Here is a 21,816-nt window from a genome sequence, read left to right as displayed (position 1 = left end):
TTTCTAGACATAGCTCTCCAAACTGCTCATCTTATTCTAATACTTTATGACTTCGGTAAAGATGTCTAAGATTCCTTTTTTGTAAGTATATGCATTCATTGATCTGGTAAACTATTTTTTAGGGAAAAGAAAAATATCATGAATACTGTGATTGAGAAACCTGCACCAACTCTATTTTCAAAATTGCTCCCTGTCTAAGCCTTGAGTGAGTCTTAGCCCAGGTCTGTGTGTCCAGGAAACAGCCATGTGCACTGCTTTGTACCACAGGAGCCTGAGTGAGTTTGGGGAAGTCTCAGTGTTATTCTACTAGAGTTCAGAAGATATCCCAGATAGCTTCTCAGAACTGGACTAGTCTGATCTACCTCTGGGAATGTAAAGGGAGAAGACCCCTAGGTTCATCCCTCAGGCAAGACTAGTCTAGATAAAAACATACCAAGAGGGAAAGGTCATTTGATTTCTTAGAAGCAATCAGCTTATCAGATGCTTTAAAACCCACTGAAGTGTCCTATTCAAAAATAAAATCCAAAGGACATTTCTCAAGTACCCACGGGCATGCTAATTTCTGTCCTTAAGGATTACAGAGTAGGCTTTCCACCCAGAGATGGCAGACAACAGAGGCATATGGAGAGAAGTGCACACTGTCAGTGATAAATAAGGTATGCTCTATTTTTCAGTGGCCTTTCATGGGACATGTCAAAATTATAAGAGAGAAAGAAATCAACAGCTACTTAAAATAAGGTGGAGAAAAATAAATTAGAAAATCAGTTAAGAATGAGTACTCCAACTTGCAAAGATGTGGTGAGTCTCAGAAGAATAGAAAGAAAAGCGAAGACAAGTCCCAATCAATAGTTGAAATGGACTGATGTGGTCTGAGCTAGGCAGCCATCATCTTAGGACTTGAGGAGTCATTTGGAAGGAATTGGGGAGGGCAACTGAAACCATGGAGGATAATTTTTTTTTTTTCGCAGAGAAATAAGACAACCATGAAAAGCTGCTGAGTGGTGATACAATTTAATGTTTTTACAATGCACTAATTAACAGACCATAAGCTTAACACTAACATTTTTTCTGAGCATTTCTAATATTTTCACTGTACCTGACATGAATGCATTACAAGTTCCCCACAAATACATATTGAATGACACAATCTGGAAAGTTAGAATTAAAATTTATATGGAAGTGGGGGAGTTGGTAAATAAAAATCATTCATGTGGAGGGACAGGCTAAATAAGTATCTGCTTTATGAGCACTTTGGCATCACATGCAGTTATTATTTGCTCAGAATAATACAGAGGAAAAACAGTGTTATGATTTTAAAGCCACGTCGGGCAGAGGTGTCCTGCATGACATGATATGCCATACCTTACACACACTTCAATATGTGAAGGAGCAGTGCATTCCCAAGGACTTCCTAAATACTCTCCCACTTTACAGATAAAGAAAACGAAAATCTCTGGTGATGATGATAAGTTAACATGTATTCAGGATTACTATACCAAGTGATTTCCATGGTACATGGAATGCCAACATAGTTCAATAGATTTCCCTTCCATGTTAATTACAAAAGACAAGGTCAGAATTCTTGTGACTACACAAAGGCATTTAAAGCCTCAGTTCACAAGGCATCAATGAGAGAAACATTTGTTCACTGCATTCAGTTTCCAATACTCACACTAGAGTTGGCGAAAATTGAATTTGAGTTGGCTGCAGAATATCCTGCATTAGTCAAGTCATCATTGTTCTGCAAAGGTACAAATTCAATAAAGGAGTTACTTTAACTGTAAAGAAGAAACAAATTTATGTCTGTGATGTTCTAAGCATTACTTACAGATTTATTACTAGGTCCATGTAGAAAATAGTTCAATGCTTGTGGGTCTCTAGAAAACAAAAACAAAAACAAAAAAAAAAAGAGGGAAAATAATAAATATATTCCCTAAATTTAGGATTAATTTTTACTAGAGTAAAAAGAAATAATACATTTATATATTTTTTTATCAACAGAAGAAGAAAGCAATATATTTTAAAGCATAATAACAAGTGCAATAGCCCCCAAACAGTTTAATGATGAAAAACAATTGTGGAAGTATATAGAAAAATAATACATTTAAAAAGGAAGATGGCATATTAACATATGTAAAAATATTAGCATATTAGTAAAACCCTTTCCCTATTTTTTCCATTTTGAAACAACTTTATTAGTTTTTTGTTTTATTTGGTTTTTGTTTTGTTTTTGTTTGGGCATTGTTTCCTTTCCTTTTGTCACTCATTCCTGCCTCCTGGGATTTGTTAGAAAACAAATTTAACAAAGGATTACTGATTTATGAACCCAGTGTTAATCCATGCCCCTTTTCTCCCTGCTATATCTACAGTGATTTAATTTTTTATTTTAAAACCCAGCAGGTTTTAATATGTGTATTAGGTTGTTTTAGTTCAACATACTTGATTTACACTGATTTGAAAATGAGCATCTTACCCAATAAGATCAAGGAGACACGAGTCATCATCATCATCCATGACAACTACAAAGAAAAAGAATGGGACAGGACTGTTTCAGCCAAGCAGATCAAAGCCATAGCATCAATGCAAAGTAAAAATGTACCTTAGGTTTTTTAGATAAATAATAATATAATTTATGTGAGTTTTTTCCCTCTACTTGCTTATTATCAAAGTGATTTTTAAAAAGAAAACTGTGGTCATTTGAGATATAAAGAGTTCAATTTAAATGGTTTTTATTGAAAAATCAAAAACAAAAAAAAAAACAAAACAATAACCTTAACTGTAAGTGAAAAAAGAATCAAAGTTAGTTGGCCGCAATCCCCCTCACACCCAGATGCCAGAGGACCCAGACGGGGGCTCTAAGCCGTGACCAGGAACTTCCTCAAAATGAATCAAGAACAAGGGGTGGAACAATGCTTTTGTTTTAAAAGGACCTCACAGAGACAGACGTCTTTTGATTTTGTGGCTGGATGTTTCTAAACATGATGCATAATCTAAAGATTGTGTGATCCTTCCAGGAACACGCCACGCCAGCTCTCTCCGCACTTGGAGAAAGAAGAGGCAGCGCGGCCCCAGGAGCACTGCTACAGGTTCTGCCCTGCAGCCCGGGTTCCTCCTGCCGCAGCAGGGTAGCCAGGTCAATTCCAAACTCTATATCCCAACATTAGAATCTTTAAAGAAGAAAATAGAAACCAAAAATCCGCCCCAGCTCCGAGCCTGAGCTTCCTCTCCCCTGCCATCAGCAGCATCGAGCTTGGCCAGCTCAGTGACTGTGCTGTGGCTGAAACAGCAACAACCGCACAAATTCTAAGAGCAGTTCCCCCTTTCTCCTCCCTCCCCCTGGATCCAGTAAACTTACACTAGTGATCCGACACCTGGCAACACAGCTTCGCACCCATTTCGAGCCATGCGTGTAATAATTTACATCACGGAATGCCAGGGCCAAGAGTTCTGGAGCAGTTGGAAAGGGCAGTTGTGAACGTCAGTTGGACTGAGGAATGAAGTCCTGAAGAGATGCCCAGAAGAGGGCCACGCCCAAAGAAGGCAGAAGGGATAGTCTCTGCTAAATGTTTTTTTCTCTGTTAAAACTGCCACCTCCTCTCTAGCTCCCCCAAGTTTCCCATTTCTGTCAATTACAGGCCAAACAAATATACAACTCACTCTTGCCACATGGAAGGAAGAGTCTGGAAGGGTAAGTATCCCCAGATGCGGGACCTTCCTTTTATTGGGTGAATTAGTTCGGTTGCTCAGTAATCTGGGAGATTACAATCATTTGAGCAGAACCCCAGGGGAAGGGGGAGGGGTTGGTTGAGAAAGCAGAAAGAAAGTATGTGAAAAGCTTGTCAAAAGGTAACATCCATGGCTCCAACTGAGAAAGGGGCAACTGGGGAAGGGACAGCTGCTCTTGAGGAGTCAGACTTGGTACTCCAGGGCATACTCGCCTTGCTGTGCCAACAGAACATGACCTTTGAGGAGTGAAAATGGGGCAGGAAGGAAAAACAGGAACAATAAACTGTCATTGAATAGATAGAGAGAAATCCGTGGGAAGGACCTATCTTAAATTTTAATGATATTTAATATGGTAGAATCACATCAGCCACAGCTCATTATACCATAGACTTTTCTCCTAGACATTAAAATCACAGGGGATAAATTGGACATTTCTGATGTGTAATTAAGCCTATGAAGTAGATATATTTCTTTTCTCATGACCATCTTCATGGAGTTCCAGTGTATTCTTCATAGATTTAGCTTTTTTTTTTTTATTGACTTTGTAATAATATTACATTAAAAATATATATGTGAGGTCCCATTCAACCCCACCCCCCCACCCCCCCTCTCCCCCCCCAACAACACTCGTTCCCATCATCATGACACATCCACCGGATTTGGTAAGTACATCTTTGGGCACCTCCGCACCCCATAGACAATGGTCCACACCATGGCCCACACTCTCCTCCATTCCATCCAGTGGGCCCCGTGAGGATCCACGATGTCCGGTGATCACCCCCGAGGCGCCATCCAGGGCAGCTCCACGTCCCAAATACGCCCCCACCTCTCATCTCTTCCTGCCCTTCCCCATACCCATCGTCCACCATGTCCACTTTTCCCAATCCAATGCCACCTCTTCTATGTGGACATTGGATTGGTTGTGTCCATTGCACCTCTATGTCAAGAGGAGGCTCAGATTCCACATGGATGCTGGCTGCCATCCTCCCATTTTCAGTTGTAATCACTCTAGGCTCCATGGTGTGGTGATTGTCCTTCTTCAACTCCATCTTAGCTGAGTGTGGTAAGTCCAATAAATCAGATTTTTTTGTAGGTGCTGGAGTCTGTTGAGGCTCAGGACCTGGCTATCACATTATCAGTCCAGAGATTCAAATCCCCTAACTATATCTTAAACCCCAACGTTAACTGCACCTCCAGCAGATTAGTATGAAAGTCTTATGAAGGGAGATCCCATCTGAGTCCAGATTCATCACACATAAACACCATTTCCAGAGAGGGGCCATCTGCCCTAGATTTAGCTTTTAAAGCCTCTAACAGTCTCTGGAGCAAACTAATAAAAGTGAAAGTGAAAAAATAGCCAACGCCAAACAAAAACAATTTTCACAACTATTTGCAGCGTCCCTCACTACTTTACACCTTTACTAGCTCCTCTACTTGATGAGATGCCCTAACAGTTAAACTCTGAGAAAGGAAATCCACACCAGTACCAGTCACTCCACTTGAGGGGTCATTGCCATTGGGATTTTCAAGCACAGAGAGCATTTGCTACCCCAAAGTTCAAAGGCACAAGCTACTCCTTGAGTAACTGAAATAAAAGAACAACTTTATATAGAGGATGAAATGAAAAGCCATTCTGCATTCTCCCCTACCAAACATCATAGGCAGGTCTAACCCTTGACTTGAAAGGCTGCTCCCTGGAAGTGTCCAGGGCTCCTGGCATCCCCTCTAGCTGAGTGCCCCAGGACACCTACCAGACAGGCCCTCCTCCAGGCCCCTGTGGGTGGAACTCTGCCAGGCTGTATGGTCAGTGGCACCTCAGAATTCTGTTTTTTAAAGGGCCACACTCTATACTCACTTTTAAACAGTTTCAGATTCAGAGGGAAACTTATCCTCTACCTCAACTTTAAATAGTGCCAAAATGCAAACGTAATATCGAACCCAGGTCTGGCTTTTCCCAGGATCATATATGGTCCACCAAAGTAAAGGTACTCAAGTGAAAATCTAAGATTGACTATGATCCTGAAATGGGAAGACAACCAGAGGATCAGAAACTAACTCAAAAGGGAAGAGTCTAGTGAAAGACTCTCCTATTACTTCTAGACTACTGCCAGGGCTCTTTTCTCACTAAAATCACTAAAGTAACCTTGGAATCACTAATGGGCCCCTGGCCCAGGTGACTTTTACAAGGCTTGTGAAAGGTGAGTCCCACTTTAAGGAGAAATCCCTAGATCAGAGAGGGGTTAAAAACTACTTATTGGCTAAACACACTTGAGCAAGACATGATCCCCTCAGTAACAGCACTCACTCCAGCAGGGCTCGTCAGGGAGGGAGGGCCTGGAGCACCCGAGAGTTGAGAAATCACTGCCCTGGAGGTCTGCCTACCACTCCAATATCATCAGACCTAATGTTTACATTTTTTCTTAATGGAGTCAACACCTTGAATAAGATCTTTAATTATGATGGCAGTAGAAAAGTGGCATTTCAAACAGTGGGGGAAAGATGCCAGCCAGAAGGAGGAAAGAAGAAGGACCATTGCCTCACATCTTCACGGAAAATAAATTTCAGATGGATTTAAGAATTACGTGGGAATAAAACAGAAGCTGAACCCTAAAGTACTAGCAACATGGGAGAATTTTTAAAAATAATATTGGAATGGGGGGAGTCTAAATGTCACAAAACACAGAATACATAAAAGAAAATATTGACAAATTCACCTACATAAAATGAAAAAATTCTGCATGATAAAAGAAAAACAACATAAAGTCAAAGACTAAAAAATCCCAAAAATATTTCAAATTTATCTCACAAAGGGCTTTTCTCCCTAATACAAATAAGAAAGAAAGAAAAAAAAAGAGCTCTAACAAATAAGTAAAACAAAAAACAAAACAAAAAGAAACCAGCCACCCTGCAGAAAATCAAAGGGTATGAACAACAAGTTCATAAAGAAAGGAAAGGCAGGTTACCCCTAAACAGTTAAAAAGAATCACTTTCATTATTAGAAATTAAAATTTAAAATATAAAAATAAATATAAATGACTATAAGCATATTTATATAAAATTAAAATTATGAGGTACTATTTCTTGTCAGATTGGCAAAGATAAAAAGTTTGATTAAGGACTGTGCTGATCAAGAAGTGGGGATACAATAATTTTTATACATTGATGGTGAGAATATAAATTTGTGTTGCCTCTGAAGGGAGCACTTAAACAATAGCCTTTAAAATTTTAAATGCACAAACCATTTACCTAGCAATTCTCTTTCCAGGTCTTTATCCACAGATAATCCTGCACATGTATGAAACAATATATGTAAAAGAATATTCGGTGCAGCACTATTGGTTTTGGCAAGACTATAAAAATCTAGAAGTCATGGGTATAGAGTTTCTTTTTGGGGTAAGGAAAATGTTCTGAAATTAGATAGTGGTGATGGTTGCATAACCCTGTAAATATACTAAAAACACCTGAATTATACACTTTAAATGGTTGAATTTTATAGCACATGAATTATACCTAAAAAAATTTTTTTTTAAATCCCAGAAATGCATAATGAGAGACTGGTTAAATAGATCATGATTCATCCACCCAGTGGAATACTAAGCAGTCATAAAAAATATCAAGGCAGCTTTAAACATTTATGGCCAATGAAAAAAGAAAAGTACAGAACAGTGTACATTATATTCTAATGTGTGTGGGAGGGAAAGAATTTGTACATCTGTTAGTAAATGTACAGACCCTGATAGGAGGTACAAATAACCAGTAACACTGGTTGCTCCTGGGAGGGTAACTGGGTGGCCGGGGAACAGGGGAAGGTATAATTTTCACTTATACACCTTTTGTACTTTGTGAATTTCATGACTCATGCATGTATGACCTATTAAAAAACAAATATAATTAATAATGAGAAGGAGGAGGCAGGGAGACCTTGAAACAGAAGAACCTCAATTCAGGTTTTTTGTTTCTGTTTGCTTGTTGTTTTTGCTCATTGTCTGCTGGTTGTTTTTGCTTATTGTCTGTTTTCTTTAGAAAGCACCAGGAACCAAACCCAGGACCTCCCATGTGGGAGGTGGGTGCCCAACTACTTGAGCTACATCCGCTTCCCTCCATTCAAGTTTAATCTAGTTAAGTCAGCCAGACACCACATACTCAGAAAAAATTTAAAGTAACCTTAGTGGGATCTCAAGAACAATCTATATTAACTATCTTAAAAGAAACATCTTAAAGACAGCTTGATTTTCATTAAGATTACAGAGACTCCAAAGACATCCAAGGCAGGGATATGAAGGAAGATGATGGGCTATTTAAATTTTTTTTTCACATACGAGGATAATAAATTAGGTCCTCATAAATGAGAAACACACTAGTTCCAAGAACACATATTTCAGGACAGCTAGCTAAGCAAATCAGTTCTGCCTATTTAGGGATTCTAAACTAGTGGCAGTGGAAGAGAACTAAACTTGACCTTTGAGAGTGAAATACAGGATGCTTTTCTTCTTCCAAAAACAGTCTTGTGAAGGTGGTGAATAATAAGCTACCAAGAGGGAAACGGACTTGGCCCAGTGGTTAGGGCGTCCGTCTACCACATGGGAGGTCTGCGGTTCAAACCCCGGGCCTCCTTGACCCGTGTGCAGCTGGCCCATGTGCAGTGCTGATGCGCGCAAGGAGTGCCCTGCCACGCAGGGGTGTCCCCCGTAGGGGAGCCCCACGTGCAAGGAGTGCGCCCCATAAGGAGAGCCGCCCAGTGCGAAAGAAAGTGCAGCCTGCCCAGGAATGGCGCCGCACATACTTCCCGTGCCGCTGATGACAACAGAAGCAGACAAAGAAACAAGATGCAGCAAAATAGACACAGAGAACAGACAACTGGGGGAGGGGGGGAATTAAATAAATAAATAAATCTTAAAAAAAAACAAAAAAAAACTACCAAGAGCCAAAACAACAGACCATTTTACCAAAGTATGAAAAGTTAACTGAAATTGCTTTATTAATATTAATTTGGTCTAGCACAAGTACATGCTTTGATTTCTCAATCATTTGCAAATAAATTTACCTCTAAAAAGTGCTGAGGTTGGCAGAGAGATAATTGTGAGACTTTCTCAAGCAGTCATGCTCTGTTTGAATGGTTGCAGTCTCCAGAATCAAGTTTCCTCTGCCTGGGCTGCTACAGGGATAATGAACTACGATCACTTTTATTTTTACCCACATAACCTTTTCCAGGGCTCGTCATTCCTTTGAGAAGATCTAGATTTCCACCTGGTATTGTTTTCCTTTTTCTGAAGGATTTCCTTTAATATTTCTTACAGTATGGGTCTGCTGGTGATGAATTCTTTCAGCTTTTGTATGTCTGAAAAAAGGATTTTGCCTTTTTTTTTACTTTTTAAAAAATTTTGTTTTGCTTCTATTTATTTTTGTTTTAAATTTTTTTTAAGATTTATTTTTTATTTATTTCTCTCCCCTTCCCTCCCAAACCCCCTGTTGTCTGCTCTCTGTGTCCATTTGCTGTGTGTTCTTTGTCTGCTTCTGCTGTTGTCAGTGGCACGGGAATCTGTGTTTCTTTTTTTTTTAAGATTTATTTATTTATTTAATTCCCCCCCTCCCCTGGTTGTCTGTTCTTGGTGTCTCTTTGCTGCGTCTTGTTTCTTTGTCCGCTTCTGTTGTGTCTTATTTCTTTGTCCGCTTCTGTTGTCGTCAGCAGCACGGGAAGTGTGGGCGGCGCCATTCCTGGGCAGGCTGCTCTTTCTTTTCACGCTGGGCGGCTTTCCTCACGGGCGCACTCCTTGCGCGTGGGACTCCCCCACGCGGGGGACACCCTTGCGTGGCACGGCACTCCTTGCGCGCATCAGCACTGCGCATGGGCCAGCTCCACACGGGTCAAGGAGGCCCGGGGTTTGAACCGCGGACCTCCCATATGGTAGACGGACGCCCTAACCACTGGGCCAAAGTCCGTTTCCCATCTGTGTTTCTTTTTGTTGTGTCATCTTGTGTGTCAGCTCTCCGTGTGTGTGGTGCCATTCCTGGGCAGGCTGCACTTTCCTTCTCGCTGGGCGGCTCTCCTTCTGGGGTGCACTCCTTGCATGTGGGGCTCCCCTACGTGGGGACACCCCTGTGTGGCAGGGCACTCCTTGTGCACATCGGCACTGCTCATGGGCCAGCTCCACACGGGTCAAGGAGGCCCGGGGTTTGAACTGTGGACCTCCCATGTGGTAGATGGACGCCGTATCCGCTGGGCCAAGTCCGCTTCCCTGTTTTAGTTTTTAAATTAAATTTTTCTTAGAATCCTTGAGAAATATCTTTATCAATTCTATACAAACATTATTCAACCATTTGGTAGAGCATTTTTCTAAATCTTACAGTATTGCCTTAATGACATTTGGTTTGAAAGCTAGTTGGAACAGACTTGAACGCTGCAGATGTGAGAATCTCCTTTGTGAAGATCATTTCACAGTATTCAAGAAAAGCCTCTGAAATCTAGTTTCATATTTGCCTCTTCATAGAACCACTGCAAACTGGCTAAATGTAGGAAAACATCTTCAAGATCTTGTGGCAGGTGGTAATTTATTAAACTTTACACCCAAAGCATGAGCCATAAAAAACAGATAAATGGGACCTCCTCAAAATTCAACACTTTTTCACCTCAAAGGACTTTGTCAATAGGGTGAAAAGGCAGCTGACTCAATGGGAGAAAAGATTTGACAATCACATATCTGGTAAGGGTTTAATATCCATGACATACAGGAATATCAAACAACTCAACAATAAAAAGACAAAGTACCTGATTAAAATGGGCAAAAGACTTGAAAAGACAACTGTCCAAAGAAGAAATACAAATGGTGAAGAAACACATGAAAAAATGTTCAATATCATTAGCGATTAGGGAAATGCAAATCAAAACCACAATGAGATATCATTTCATACTTTTTAGACTGGCTGCTATTAAAAAGTCAGAAAACTGTAAATGTTGGAGAGGATGTGGAAAAACAGGTACACCAATTTCTTTATTTTTAAGATTTATTTTTATTTATCCCCCCCCCCCTTGCGGCTTGCTTGCTGTCTGCTCTCTGTGTCCATTTGCTGTGCATTCTTCTGTGTCTGCTTGTCTCCCTTTGTTATGTCATCTTGCTGCGCCAACTCTCCATGGGTGCAGGCCATCAGCTCTCCGTGGGTGCAGAGCAGATATGGTAGACAGGAGCCTAACTGATTGAGCTACAGATGCTTCCCCTTATTCTTTCTCTCTCTCTCCCCCCCCTCTTTCTTTCCCCCCTTGTGGCTATTTGTGTGCTGTCTGCTCTCTGTGTTCATTTGCTGTGCGCTCTTCTGTGTTTTTGCTTGTCTCCCTTTTTTGTTGTTGTTGCATCACCTTGCTGAATTGGCAGAACCTGTGGGCCAGGTGGCTCTCTGCACTGTGTGGGCGAGCCTGCCTTCACAAGGAGGCCCCAGGATGCAAACCCAGGGCCTCCCATATGGTAGACGGCAGCCCAACTAATTGAGCCACAGCCACTTCACCCCTAATTTATTTTTGAAATACACTTTCACGAACATAATTCTAGATTGACAGTTTTTTTCTTTTGGTTCTTTAAAGATATACTATTTCTCCCTTATTGCATTACTTCTGAGAAATCTGCTATCATTCTTATCTTTGTTCCTTGTTTATAATGCCTTTTTTCCTCTGGCCTCTTTAAAGATTTTTCTCTTTACCAATGGGTTTTAAGCAATTTGATTATGATATTGATATAATTTTCTTCATGTTTCTTGTGCGTGGGTTTACTAAGCTACTAGGATCTGAAGGTTTATAATTTTCCTCAAATTTAGAAAATTTTCAACCATTACTTCAAATATTTTTCTGTTTCTTCCCATCCTTTGGGGATTCCAAATTGCACATGTATTATTAGGCTGGTTAAAGTTGTCCCACAGCTCACTGATGATCTGTTTTTTTCACTCTTTTTCTATCTCTGGATTTCATTTAGGATGTTTCTATTGCTATGCCTTCAAGCTTGCTAATCTTTTCTTCTGCATTGTCAAATTGCTGTTAATCACATCCAGTGTATTTTCATATTCAGACATTGTAGTTTTCTACAGTTCTCTAGAAGATCAATTGGGTCTTTTTAAAAATATATTTATCTTCCATGTCTTTATTAAATAGACTCAATCTTTCCTCTACCTTCTTGAACTTGTACAAAATAGTGATAACTTTTTAAGTCCTTTTCTATTAATTCTATTATCTGAGTCATTTCTGGGTCTGTTTCTTTTTTTTTTTTTAAGATTTATTTTATTTATTTCTCCCCACCCCCCTGTTGTTTGTGCTCGCTCTCTGTTCGTCTTCCTTTTAGGAAGCACCAGGAACTTAACCCAGGGCCTCCCATGTGAGACGGAGGCACCTAATCACTCAAGCCACCTCTACTCCCTGTTATTGAGTCTCTCATTATGTTTATCCTCCTTGTGTCTCTTGTTGTGTCAGCTTGCCATGCCAGCCCATTATGTCAGCTTGCTGTCTTACTTATCTTCTTTAGAAGGCACTGGGAACTGAACCAGGAACCTCCCATGTGGAAGGTGGGAGCTCAATCGCTTGAGCCATATCTGCTTCCCTGGGTCTATTTCTATTGACTTTTTTCCCCTCCTTATTATGGGTGGTATTTTCCTGCTTCTTTGCATGCCTTATAATTTTTGTTTGTTAATTTTACATTATTGGATGCTGGATTTTTAAATAAAAAAATATGTATTTTTATTAGAGAAATTGTAGCCTACAAAACAATTATACATAACAAGCAGAATTCCCAAACATCACCCCTCCACCAACACCTTGCATTGTTGTGGAACATTTGTTACAGATTATAAAAGAACATCATCAAAATATTACTACTAACTATGGTCCATAGCTTACATTTGGTATATTTTTCCATATATCCCCCTATTCATTTTAACTTTTTTTCCAGTTAACACCATGTATTGGCATTGTACATTTATTATAGTTCATGAGAGAACACTCTCATATTTGTACTGTTAACCACAGTCCATCATCCACCACATGGTTCCCTGCGTTATAGAACCCCATGTCTTGTACAATCCATCCAAAATACATACTCAGTGGCTCTCACTTTCATCACAGTTGTGCAGTCATTGCCTCAATAAATTTTGGGATGTTTTTCTTAGTCCAAAAGAAAAATCCCACACACCTCTATTCTTAATGCTTAGCATTGATATAGTACCTTCTTTGACACTGATGCAAGAATATTGCAATATTGCTAACTATAATCCATAAATTATATTAATTGTATTTTTCCCATGCATTACCATATTCTTACCACCTTGTAATAGTGACTTACATTTGTTCTAGTTCATAGAAGAACATTCTAGTATTTGTACTATTAACCACAATCCTTATCCACTACTGGGTTCATTGTGTTATTCAGTTCCTAGATTATTCTCTAGTTTTCTTTCAACTGACATTTACATCCTTATCCCTAGACTACCCTTTCAGCCACAATCACATTTATAAACCAGCCATATTAGTTATACTCACTATGTGTTACCATCAACTTTAACCATCCCCACAGTTTTACAGTGAAGCTAATTAAAAATTCTACATACATAAAGCATCAGCACCCCTCCCCAGCCCTCATTTCCTAGTAGCCTATACTCTAGACTTTTAACTCCTGTTTTTATTCTTCATATTTAGTTCATATTAGTGAGACCATACAATTTTTGTCCTTTTGTGTCTGGCTTATTGCACTCAGTCTAATGTCCTCAAGGTTCATCCATGTTGTCATAGGTGTCCCAATTTCATTTCTTCTTATAGCAGCATAGTATTCCATTGTATGTATCCATGTTTTGTTTACTACTCATTGGTTGATGGAGGTGTTGGAAATTTTTCATCCCTAATTTTTGAGCTTTGTCTAGGACACAATTAAATTATTTAGAAATAGTTTGCTCTTTTTGAGGCTTCTTTTTATGCTTTGTTAACTTTCAATCTAGGGCTAATTTTACCCAATACTGAGGCAATACTCTCTCCTTTTTTTTTTTTATGATTTATTTATTTATTACTCCCCACCCCCTTTTATTTGTACTTGTGTCTGTTCATCTTCCTTGTTTCTTTAGGAGGCACCAAGAGCTGAACCTGGGACCTCTGATATGAGAGGGAAGTGCCTAATCGCTTGAACCACCTCCGCTCCCTGCTTTGTTGTGTCTCTCATTCTGTTGTTCTTCCCCGTGTCTCTTGTTGCCTCAACTTGTTGCATCAGCTCGCTGCACCTGCCTGTTGCATCAGCTCACTGTCTTCTTTAGAAGGCACCAGAAGCCTCTGCTCCCTCTGTTGGGTCTCTTATTATGTTTTCTCTTCTTGTGTCTCTTGTTGTATCAGCTAGCTGCACCTGCCCGTCACGCCAGCTTGTTGTCCTCTCTAGGAGGCACTGGGATCTGAACCAACAACCTCCCATGTGGTAGGCAGGAGCCCAGTCACCTGAGCCACATCCACTTCCTAATACCCTTCTGAGTACCTGCTGTCCCATGAATTACAAGGATTTTTGTACTTTTGCAGGTAGGAAAACTATTCTCTGCCCTGTATGAATTCCAAATGCCACTTCCTCTAGTCCTTTCAGATGGTTCTTTCCCAGGATTTGGGTAGTTTACTCACATGTTTGCACTGACCAGTTATGGGCTGAAGGGTCCAGCAGACCCCTGCAGACCTCCAGAGTTCTCTCTTTGGGCGGCTCTCTCCTCCCTGTGAAACTTGCTGCCTTAACCTCCCGGCTACATCAGCTCACCTTGGGAGGATTACCAGACCTGCCCTGGGTTCTCCCTCTCTGCACAATGGCCTGGAGAATAAGCTGGGGCAGTCGTAAGGCTCGTTTGATTTTCCTCTCTCTCAGGGATCACCATCCTGTGCTATCTGATAGTCAGTGTCTAAAAACATTGTTACATATTTTTTGTCTGTTTTTAAATTTCCTTTCTGGTAGAAAGGTAAATGCAGTCCCTATTGCTCCATCGTTGCCCTGTCGTCACTTTTAGTTTTTTTTTTTTGGGGGGGGGGCGGGAAGTACTTTGAGAAGTAAAAACAGTTTCATCTGTGAGAATTATAGGATCAGAGTATCCTGAACATAGCAGGGCACTGGGCAAAACATTAGGTGGTTTAAGATTTGTTTTATTTTGTTTTTTCCCCCTCTTCAAAATGAGGAGGCTCAATGAGGCTCAAACTCACAATGAATGTATTTATGTTTAGTTTGTCCACACCCAGATTCCCTAGGCTAGCCTCAAATCTAAAACAGCATCAGTTCTGTTGTCCCTATAAACCACAAAAAAATGTTCTGGACATTCAAACATTTTGTTTTATAATCTGTATTTATACAGATTATAGTAGAATCAGCATATCTGTCAGATAATAGGTACTCTTTTTCCCAAAGAATGGTCCTAAGACCATGATAAAGATTGGTAGGATGGGCAGCGGACTTGGCCCAGTGGTTAGGGCGTCCATCTACCACATGGGAGGTCCGCGGTTCAAACCCCGGGCTTCCTTGACCCATGTGCAGCTGGCCCATGTGCAGTGCTGATGTGCACAAGGAGTGCCATGCCATGCAGGGGTGTCCCCCGCGTAGGGGAGCCCCACGCGCAAGGAGAGCCACTCAGCGGGAAAGAAAGTGCAGTCTGTTCAGGAATGGTGCGCATACACGGAGAGCTGACACAACAAAATGACACAACAAAAAGAAACACAGATTCCCATGCCGCTGACAACAACAGAAGCGGACAAAGAAGACGCAGCAAATAGACACAGTGAACAGACAACCGGGGTGGGGGGAAGGGGAGAGAAATAAGTAAATAAATAAATCTTTGAAAAAAAAAAAAAGATTGGTAGGAGTCCATTATGGCTTATATAGGTCCTTGCCAGAACATTTCTCTTTGAGGTACATTTATCAGCCAGGGTGGTTAGCATTTTCTTAGCTTAGCCATCTTTGCAACAACTACAAAAAGTAACAAGTCAGAATCTGTTCTCCTTGCATTCCTACCCAAATGTTTTGAGATTTTAGCCCTATTCCCTTGTGCAAACTCTCTGATAATAGAGAATAGGATTATAATCCTGAAACCAGAAACACAGGAAAGAGTGATCTTGAAGAAAATGGTTTCCAAATTATCTTATAAAAAATAAAATAATGGGAAATTTTCTTTTCAGGGTCCTCTTTGATATAGAAGATATTCTTTAATTTACAGCATCTTGACTATGTATATGGCAGACCACCAAACACTGGCTAAGTGCGTGGAGGGATGGGGGGAGATGTGCAGGAAGGGAGGGAGGAAGAGATGGGGGAGGAAGGAGGATAGATATGTTTCTATGGTTTTCTCCCATGTCTCCTTTTGTTTTCCACTCTGAAGAATGGCTTAGGAAATGGGAGAAGCTGCTTCTTCAACTCTGATTTTTAATAGTTATTCAGTAGGTGAAAAGAAAATGTATTAGTCATTCAACAAACATTTAGCACCTACTATATGCCAGGTACTATTATAGGGGCTGGGAATAGCAAATGAGTTGACATAAAACATAGTAAATAAAATAAATATAAAAAAATAAAAAATGTAAGTACCATAACATTTTTGTAGGACTGTAAAAGCAAGGTTGGAATGTGAACTATTTTGTGTAAACAATTTTCCAATGAGTGTCATGGTAACACAGTTATGCCATAAAATAGCCACTTACCCAAGGCATGTTAACTGTTACGTCAATTAGGATATAAAGTATTCTAACCTTAATCCTTTTACTATATTGTAATTGTTATGGGCTGTTAAATTTATAATTGCAAGGCTATATGAAATTTTCTGGCATGGTTCCTGCTTTTAAAGAACTCACTTCCTTGTGGAAGAGAGATGTAACAATTCATTACAATGCACTATACTAGAATTTTGGGCCAGGGTCCCAAACTTCTTCAGGTGAAGTCACTGGGCTTTTTGTGAAATGAAACAACATTTTGCTAGAAGTAAACATGACTAAGTTTTCAAAATTATACTCATTTGCAATAAAATATGCTGTTAAACACAACATGATTGGCTCAAGCCATTATTCAACCAAGGGTGACTTCGTTGGTTTTGTCACCAGCTGAAGCTGTGTAGGAGCAAGCAAGAGAAAGTGGAAAAAATGAAGGAAAATGTATAAGAAAAAACTTAGGAATAAAAAAATTGCTCAAAGTGGGAAAAGACAACCTTTATTGAATGTAGGCGGAATAAGTTGGCATATCTCATAAAATGCAGCATTTCAAGGCCATTAGTTGCTTTAAGTCTTACTTAGAATGAGGTGGGGTAAAAAGAAACTGAAATATATCCAGCTGGCAAAACAAGGGGAATAAGCATGACTGACCCTGAGCGGCTGGGAGAAAGTCTGGCAGGGCTTGACAGCAGCTGGGTACACATGGGGAGATCACTGAATTTGGAAGTCAAAGGCCTCGTTCTTTTGGATATTGACATTGACTGACTGTGTGATTCCCGACAAGCTAACCCCGTGGAGCCTCTGTTTTCCCATCTCTAATGAAGTTAATAGACCAGATAAGTGATTTTTAAACCTGTCCCCCTGGGGACACAGGATACTGCCAAGGTGTCCAAGTGTGTTGGAGGCGCAAAAGTTGATGGTTGGAAACACTCTAACACTCTCACCTCTGCCCCTCCCACCTACTTCAACTGAGTGGCTCAAATCTTCTGAAAAGTATTTGGCCAGGAGAAACAAGTTTGAAAACCATTTAACTCATCCAGCTCCTGGAACTCGCAGAACTCAATGGTTTGTCTCTCTCGCAAAGGAATGACCATCACCAACAGTCAACATGGAAATGAAGCACAGGGATCCACGAGAATCAAGGTATTCCTATTCTAGCCACCAAGGGCCCAGAATGGCTTTTTTTTTTTTTGAGGTGCCCTAGGCTGGGGAGTGAACCTGGGACCTCATGTGGGAAGCCGGTGCTCAACCACTGAGCCACACTGGCTTCCCTGGGTTGTTTTTTTAAATTGTTTTTGCTTGTTTGTTTTTGTTTTCTCCAGGGGACACCAGGAGCTGAACCTGGGACCTCCCATTTGGGAGATGGGCACTCAACCACTTGAGCCACATCCACTCCCTGCTCGTTTTTTGTTTTTTAATTTATTTCTCTCCCCTTCCCCGCCATTCTGTGTTTCCATTCGCTGTGTGGACTTCTGTGTCTGCTTGTATTCTTGTCAGTGGCACCAGGAATCTGTGTTTCATTTTGTTGCGTCATCTTGTTGAGTCAGCTCTCTGTGTGCGCAGTGCCACTCCTGGGCAGGCTGCATTTTTTTCATGCTGGGTGGCTCTCCTTATGGGGCGCACTCCTTGCGTATGGGGCTCCCCTACGTGGGGGACACCCCTGTGTGACACGACACTGCTTGTGCTCATCTGCACTGTGCGTGGGCCAGCTCATCACACAGGCCAGGAGGCCCTGGATTTGAACCCTGGACCTCCCATAAGGTAGGCGGACGCTCTATCCATTGCACCAAATCCACTTTCCTCTCTGCTCATTTTTGTTCTGCTCGTTGTCTGTTGCTGATTTTTTTTTTTGCTCATTGTCTGCTCATTGTTTTTGCTCAATGTCTGCTCATTGTTAGTCTTCTTCAGGAGGCACTGGGAACTGAACTTGGGACCTCCATGGGAGGTCAACTGCTTGAGCCACATCTGCTGCCCCCTCAAAATTTCTTAAGATAAACTCCAACACAGTGATAATGAGCTGACTAGAACCACTAACCACACAAATCAGTGTTTCCCAAAAGGACCTGAATTCTCAGGTTTGAGAAAGAGTGACAGAAAAAATCTTCCAGAATATTGAAAACGTCCAGAACGGTAAAACTTCTCTTTAACATGTTTGTCAAAAGCCTTTAAAAATCTTGAGATCCAATGAGAATCTATTGACAGAAAACCCATGCATTGTTGCTTATTAGAAAGATGGCTCCTGGCCCCCTCCCCCTTTCCCAGAGATTCTGATTCTCCAGGAATCTGGAATCACCCATGGCCCTAAAACAACTTTCAAGCAAATTGAGGAATCTGTCCCAGATCTGACTGGAGTCAGGTGGGACAATGGGCCTCTGGTTGGCTGGGAGAAACAGTGCTAACTCCTCAAACTCGAGGGAGGGGTTCAGTTCCTTGGTTATCTGACTGAAGGAAAATACGTGATATCTGGGAAAAGATGTGGCTCAAGCAGTTGGGCACCCACTTCCCACATGGGAGGCCCTGGGTTTGATTCCCGGTGCCTCCTAAAGAAGACGAACAAGACAGTGAGCTGACGCGAAGGGCTGGAGCAGAGAGCTGACACAACAAGATATTGCAATGAAACGATGCAATGAAGAGACACAACAAGCAAGGAGCAGATGTGGCTCAAGCAATTGGGCGCCTCCCTCTCCCACATGGGAGGTCCTGGTTTTGGTTCCTGGTGCCTCCTAAAAAAAGATGAGCAGACAGAGAGCACACAACAAATAGACACAGAGAGCAGATAGTGAGCACAAATAATGAGGGGAGGAGAAATAAATAAATAAATTTTTAAAAAAAATGTCATAGGTGATATCTTAATTGGGGATGCATCACCCTAGACCACCTTCAGTGTCAGTCTCTTTCTACTCCTTCCCTCCAGATGATTCATTTCTTCCTTTCCTGCTTTGCTATATTTAACACCCAGAACAGCGCCTGGCACATACAGGAGCACGAGGAGTATATATTTTAATGAATCCATCACCCTTCCCAGTATGTTGGCCACAAAATGGCAAACCTACCACATTAGTGGGGCATGACAAGGAGAGTGCTTAGTGCTTATTCCCTTTTCTTTAAACCTTCAATCTCCCAAGAAAGCATGTTTTTCTTATTTTGGAGACCAGGTTATTCATGTGGGAAGAAAATCTAAAGTGGAAAATAAAGAATTCTTTTTAAACGTAGAAAGTACAATGGGGCTAAAGTATTTCCCATGACACTTTATTTGCCACTCTCTTAGTCCCCAAACACGTTGCATGCTTCCCCAGTGTTTGCCCTTGTCCACATGACAATTTCCTTATTGGAAATGTTCCTTTCCCTCTTCCCATATCTAATGAAATTCCATCCATTATTTAAAACTCAGCTTGAATCCTACCTCTCTGAATTCTTCTCTGACAACCCAGGATTCTAAAAGCAACCACTGTGTCTTTTGACACGGATCAGACACTGCTCTTTATGATTATTTTTATTATGCCTAGCTTCTGTTCCCAACTAAAGCAGGACTCAAATTTAAATAAGTACAGTATAAAATACTATGGGAGTACTGATTGGAGAGCAATTTTTTCTCCCATCTCAAAGCAAGCAACTTTTAGATCAAATGGGCTTTTTTGGATCAATGAATTTAATATATTCCAAGAGAGGGTGGAGGGGGTGACTGCCACGGAGAGGCAGCTGGGGCAGCCTGGCATATGGAAGGCCCCATGACAACGGGTAGTAGGCTCATTTTGAAACTCTACCTACCCCACCTTCCCTTTAAGGGACTCTTGGCTTTTTGCCATCTTGACTATTTGGTGTCCCTAAAACATATCATTTTCTCAATTCTTCGGCTTTGCGCTTGTCCTGCTTACAAGATGAAAAGACAGGGAAGCGGACTTGGCCCAATGGATAGGATATCCGCCTACCCCATGGGAGGTCTGCTGTTCAAACCCTGAGCCTCCTTGACCCGTGTGGAGCTGGCCCATGAGCAGTGCTGATGCGCACAGGGAGTGCCCTGCCACGCAGGGGTGTCCCCCGCGTAGGGGAGCCCCACATGCAAGGAGTATGCCCCGTAAGGAGAGCCGCCCAGCGTGAAAGAAAGTGCAGCCTGCCCAGGAATGGCGCCACACACATGAAGAGCTGACACAACAAGATGATGCAACAAAAAGAAACACAGATTCCTGTGCCACTGACAACAACAGAAGCGGACAAAGAAGAACACGCAGCAAATTGGCACAGAGAACAGACAACTGGGGGGGGGGGGGGAAGGGGAGAGAAATAAATAAATCTTTAAAAAAAAAAAAAAAGATCCATAGGACCTTAAAGCAATCCATGGATACACTTTTGTATCCATGACAATTCACGTAATATTCTCCTTAAAACGGGAGTTTATGTACTGAACACAAACATAAAATAATTTAAGTCCCCAAATCTTTAGCATAGTAATTTATTATTTTGATAACTGTGTTCATTAAAAGACTCAGAAGTAAAATTCTAAGGTGAAGAATTTCTAACAGCCAGGTAAAAAGGGTATCACACTAGAAGTCAAAGAAAAAAACAAAACAAAAAACCCCACTACAATGAAAGGAAAAAAACAGACGTCCTAACAAAAACATTTCTATAATTTCTTTATTGTGTTTTTATGAACTCAAGAGTATAGAGTATAGAAAATGATACACAGGAAATGATGGAGAAATGATACAAAGAAACCCACTTCTGATTGCTACTGAATATTAAAGCAAAATGAAATTGAAACTAATAATTCATAATACTTCCGTACATAGAAATCATATGTATTAAAAAGATAAGCCAACTTCAGTTACACTACAAAATTTCAATGGAAGAACTCTTGCTTTTGCTTCTAAATCAATGTTGAACTTCTGTTTTAGTCATTGATGGCCCCATTTACATTCATCCACTAAAAATAATCCACCCTAATGACAAGCTGACTTGGGCAGCAGAGGGAAGCAATGCAACTCTGAACTAGCCAGGCAGCTATACAGATGCACTTAGTCATGTATTAATAACACATTAGCAAAGATATTAGGAACAGGAATTAAAAACTAGAAGAGCCTAAAGTAAGTTTTAATTGCATCTTCTCCATAAAAACAAGCTACCTGAATAATAAACAGAAACTGCTCTAACACTTTTTGAATTCTAGTTTCATTCAGAAAAGTACAGTATCTTTTAAAAATGAAATGGAGGTTTAGCTAAATCATGTGTTTTCTCCCTAATGTAAAGGGAATTTATTTTAGAGTTTACTTTAAAGACAGTAAAGGCAATAATCCTATCAAAGTGACTTTTCTGTTTTGAAAAACAATGGACATTCCCATAAGAGGTCAGTTACAAACAGTAAAAAAGGGGGAAATTGTTGTTTTCATTTCCATCCCACGGTTAAAAAATTCACAAAAATA

At 40.7% G+C, this 21,816-nt stretch overlaps 1 protein-coding gene across 4 annotated transcripts in view; it reads right to left on the bottom strand.

Moving 5' to 3' along the window:
- The window catches only part of BICRAL (BICRA like chromatin remodeling complex associated protein), a 100,370-nt gene that overhangs the window by 25,036 nt on the left and 53,518 nt on the right, over positions 1–21,816 (bottom strand). For 3 of the 4 annotated variants that reach the window (XM_071218459.1, XM_058306756.2, XM_058306755.2), the window contains 3 exons: positions 2,474–2,519; positions 1,829–1,877; positions 1,673–1,741 (listed from right to left, as the gene is read on the bottom strand). In XM_071218459.1, coding sequence (XP_071074560.1) covers positions 1,673–1,741; positions 1,829–1,877; positions 2,474–2,514 — 159 coding nt within the window. In that variant the 5' untranslated portion in view covers positions 2,515–2,519. Of the gene's footprint in view, positions 1–1,672; positions 1,742–1,828; positions 1,878–2,473; positions 2,520–3,355; positions 3,445–21,816 lie in introns of those variants that run through there. The other variant, XM_004451342.5, reaches the window with a different exon arrangement.

The sequence above is a fragment of the Dasypus novemcinctus genome, chromosome 11 (genome assembly GCF_030445035.2).
Source record: "Dasypus novemcinctus isolate mDasNov1 chromosome 11, mDasNov1.1.hap2, whole genome shotgun sequence".
NCBI lineage: Eukaryota > Metazoa > Chordata > Mammalia > Cingulata > Dasypodidae > Dasypus > Dasypus novemcinctus.
Note: the sequence above shows the minus strand (reverse complement) of the source record. Positions and strands in the feature narration are given on the sequence as shown.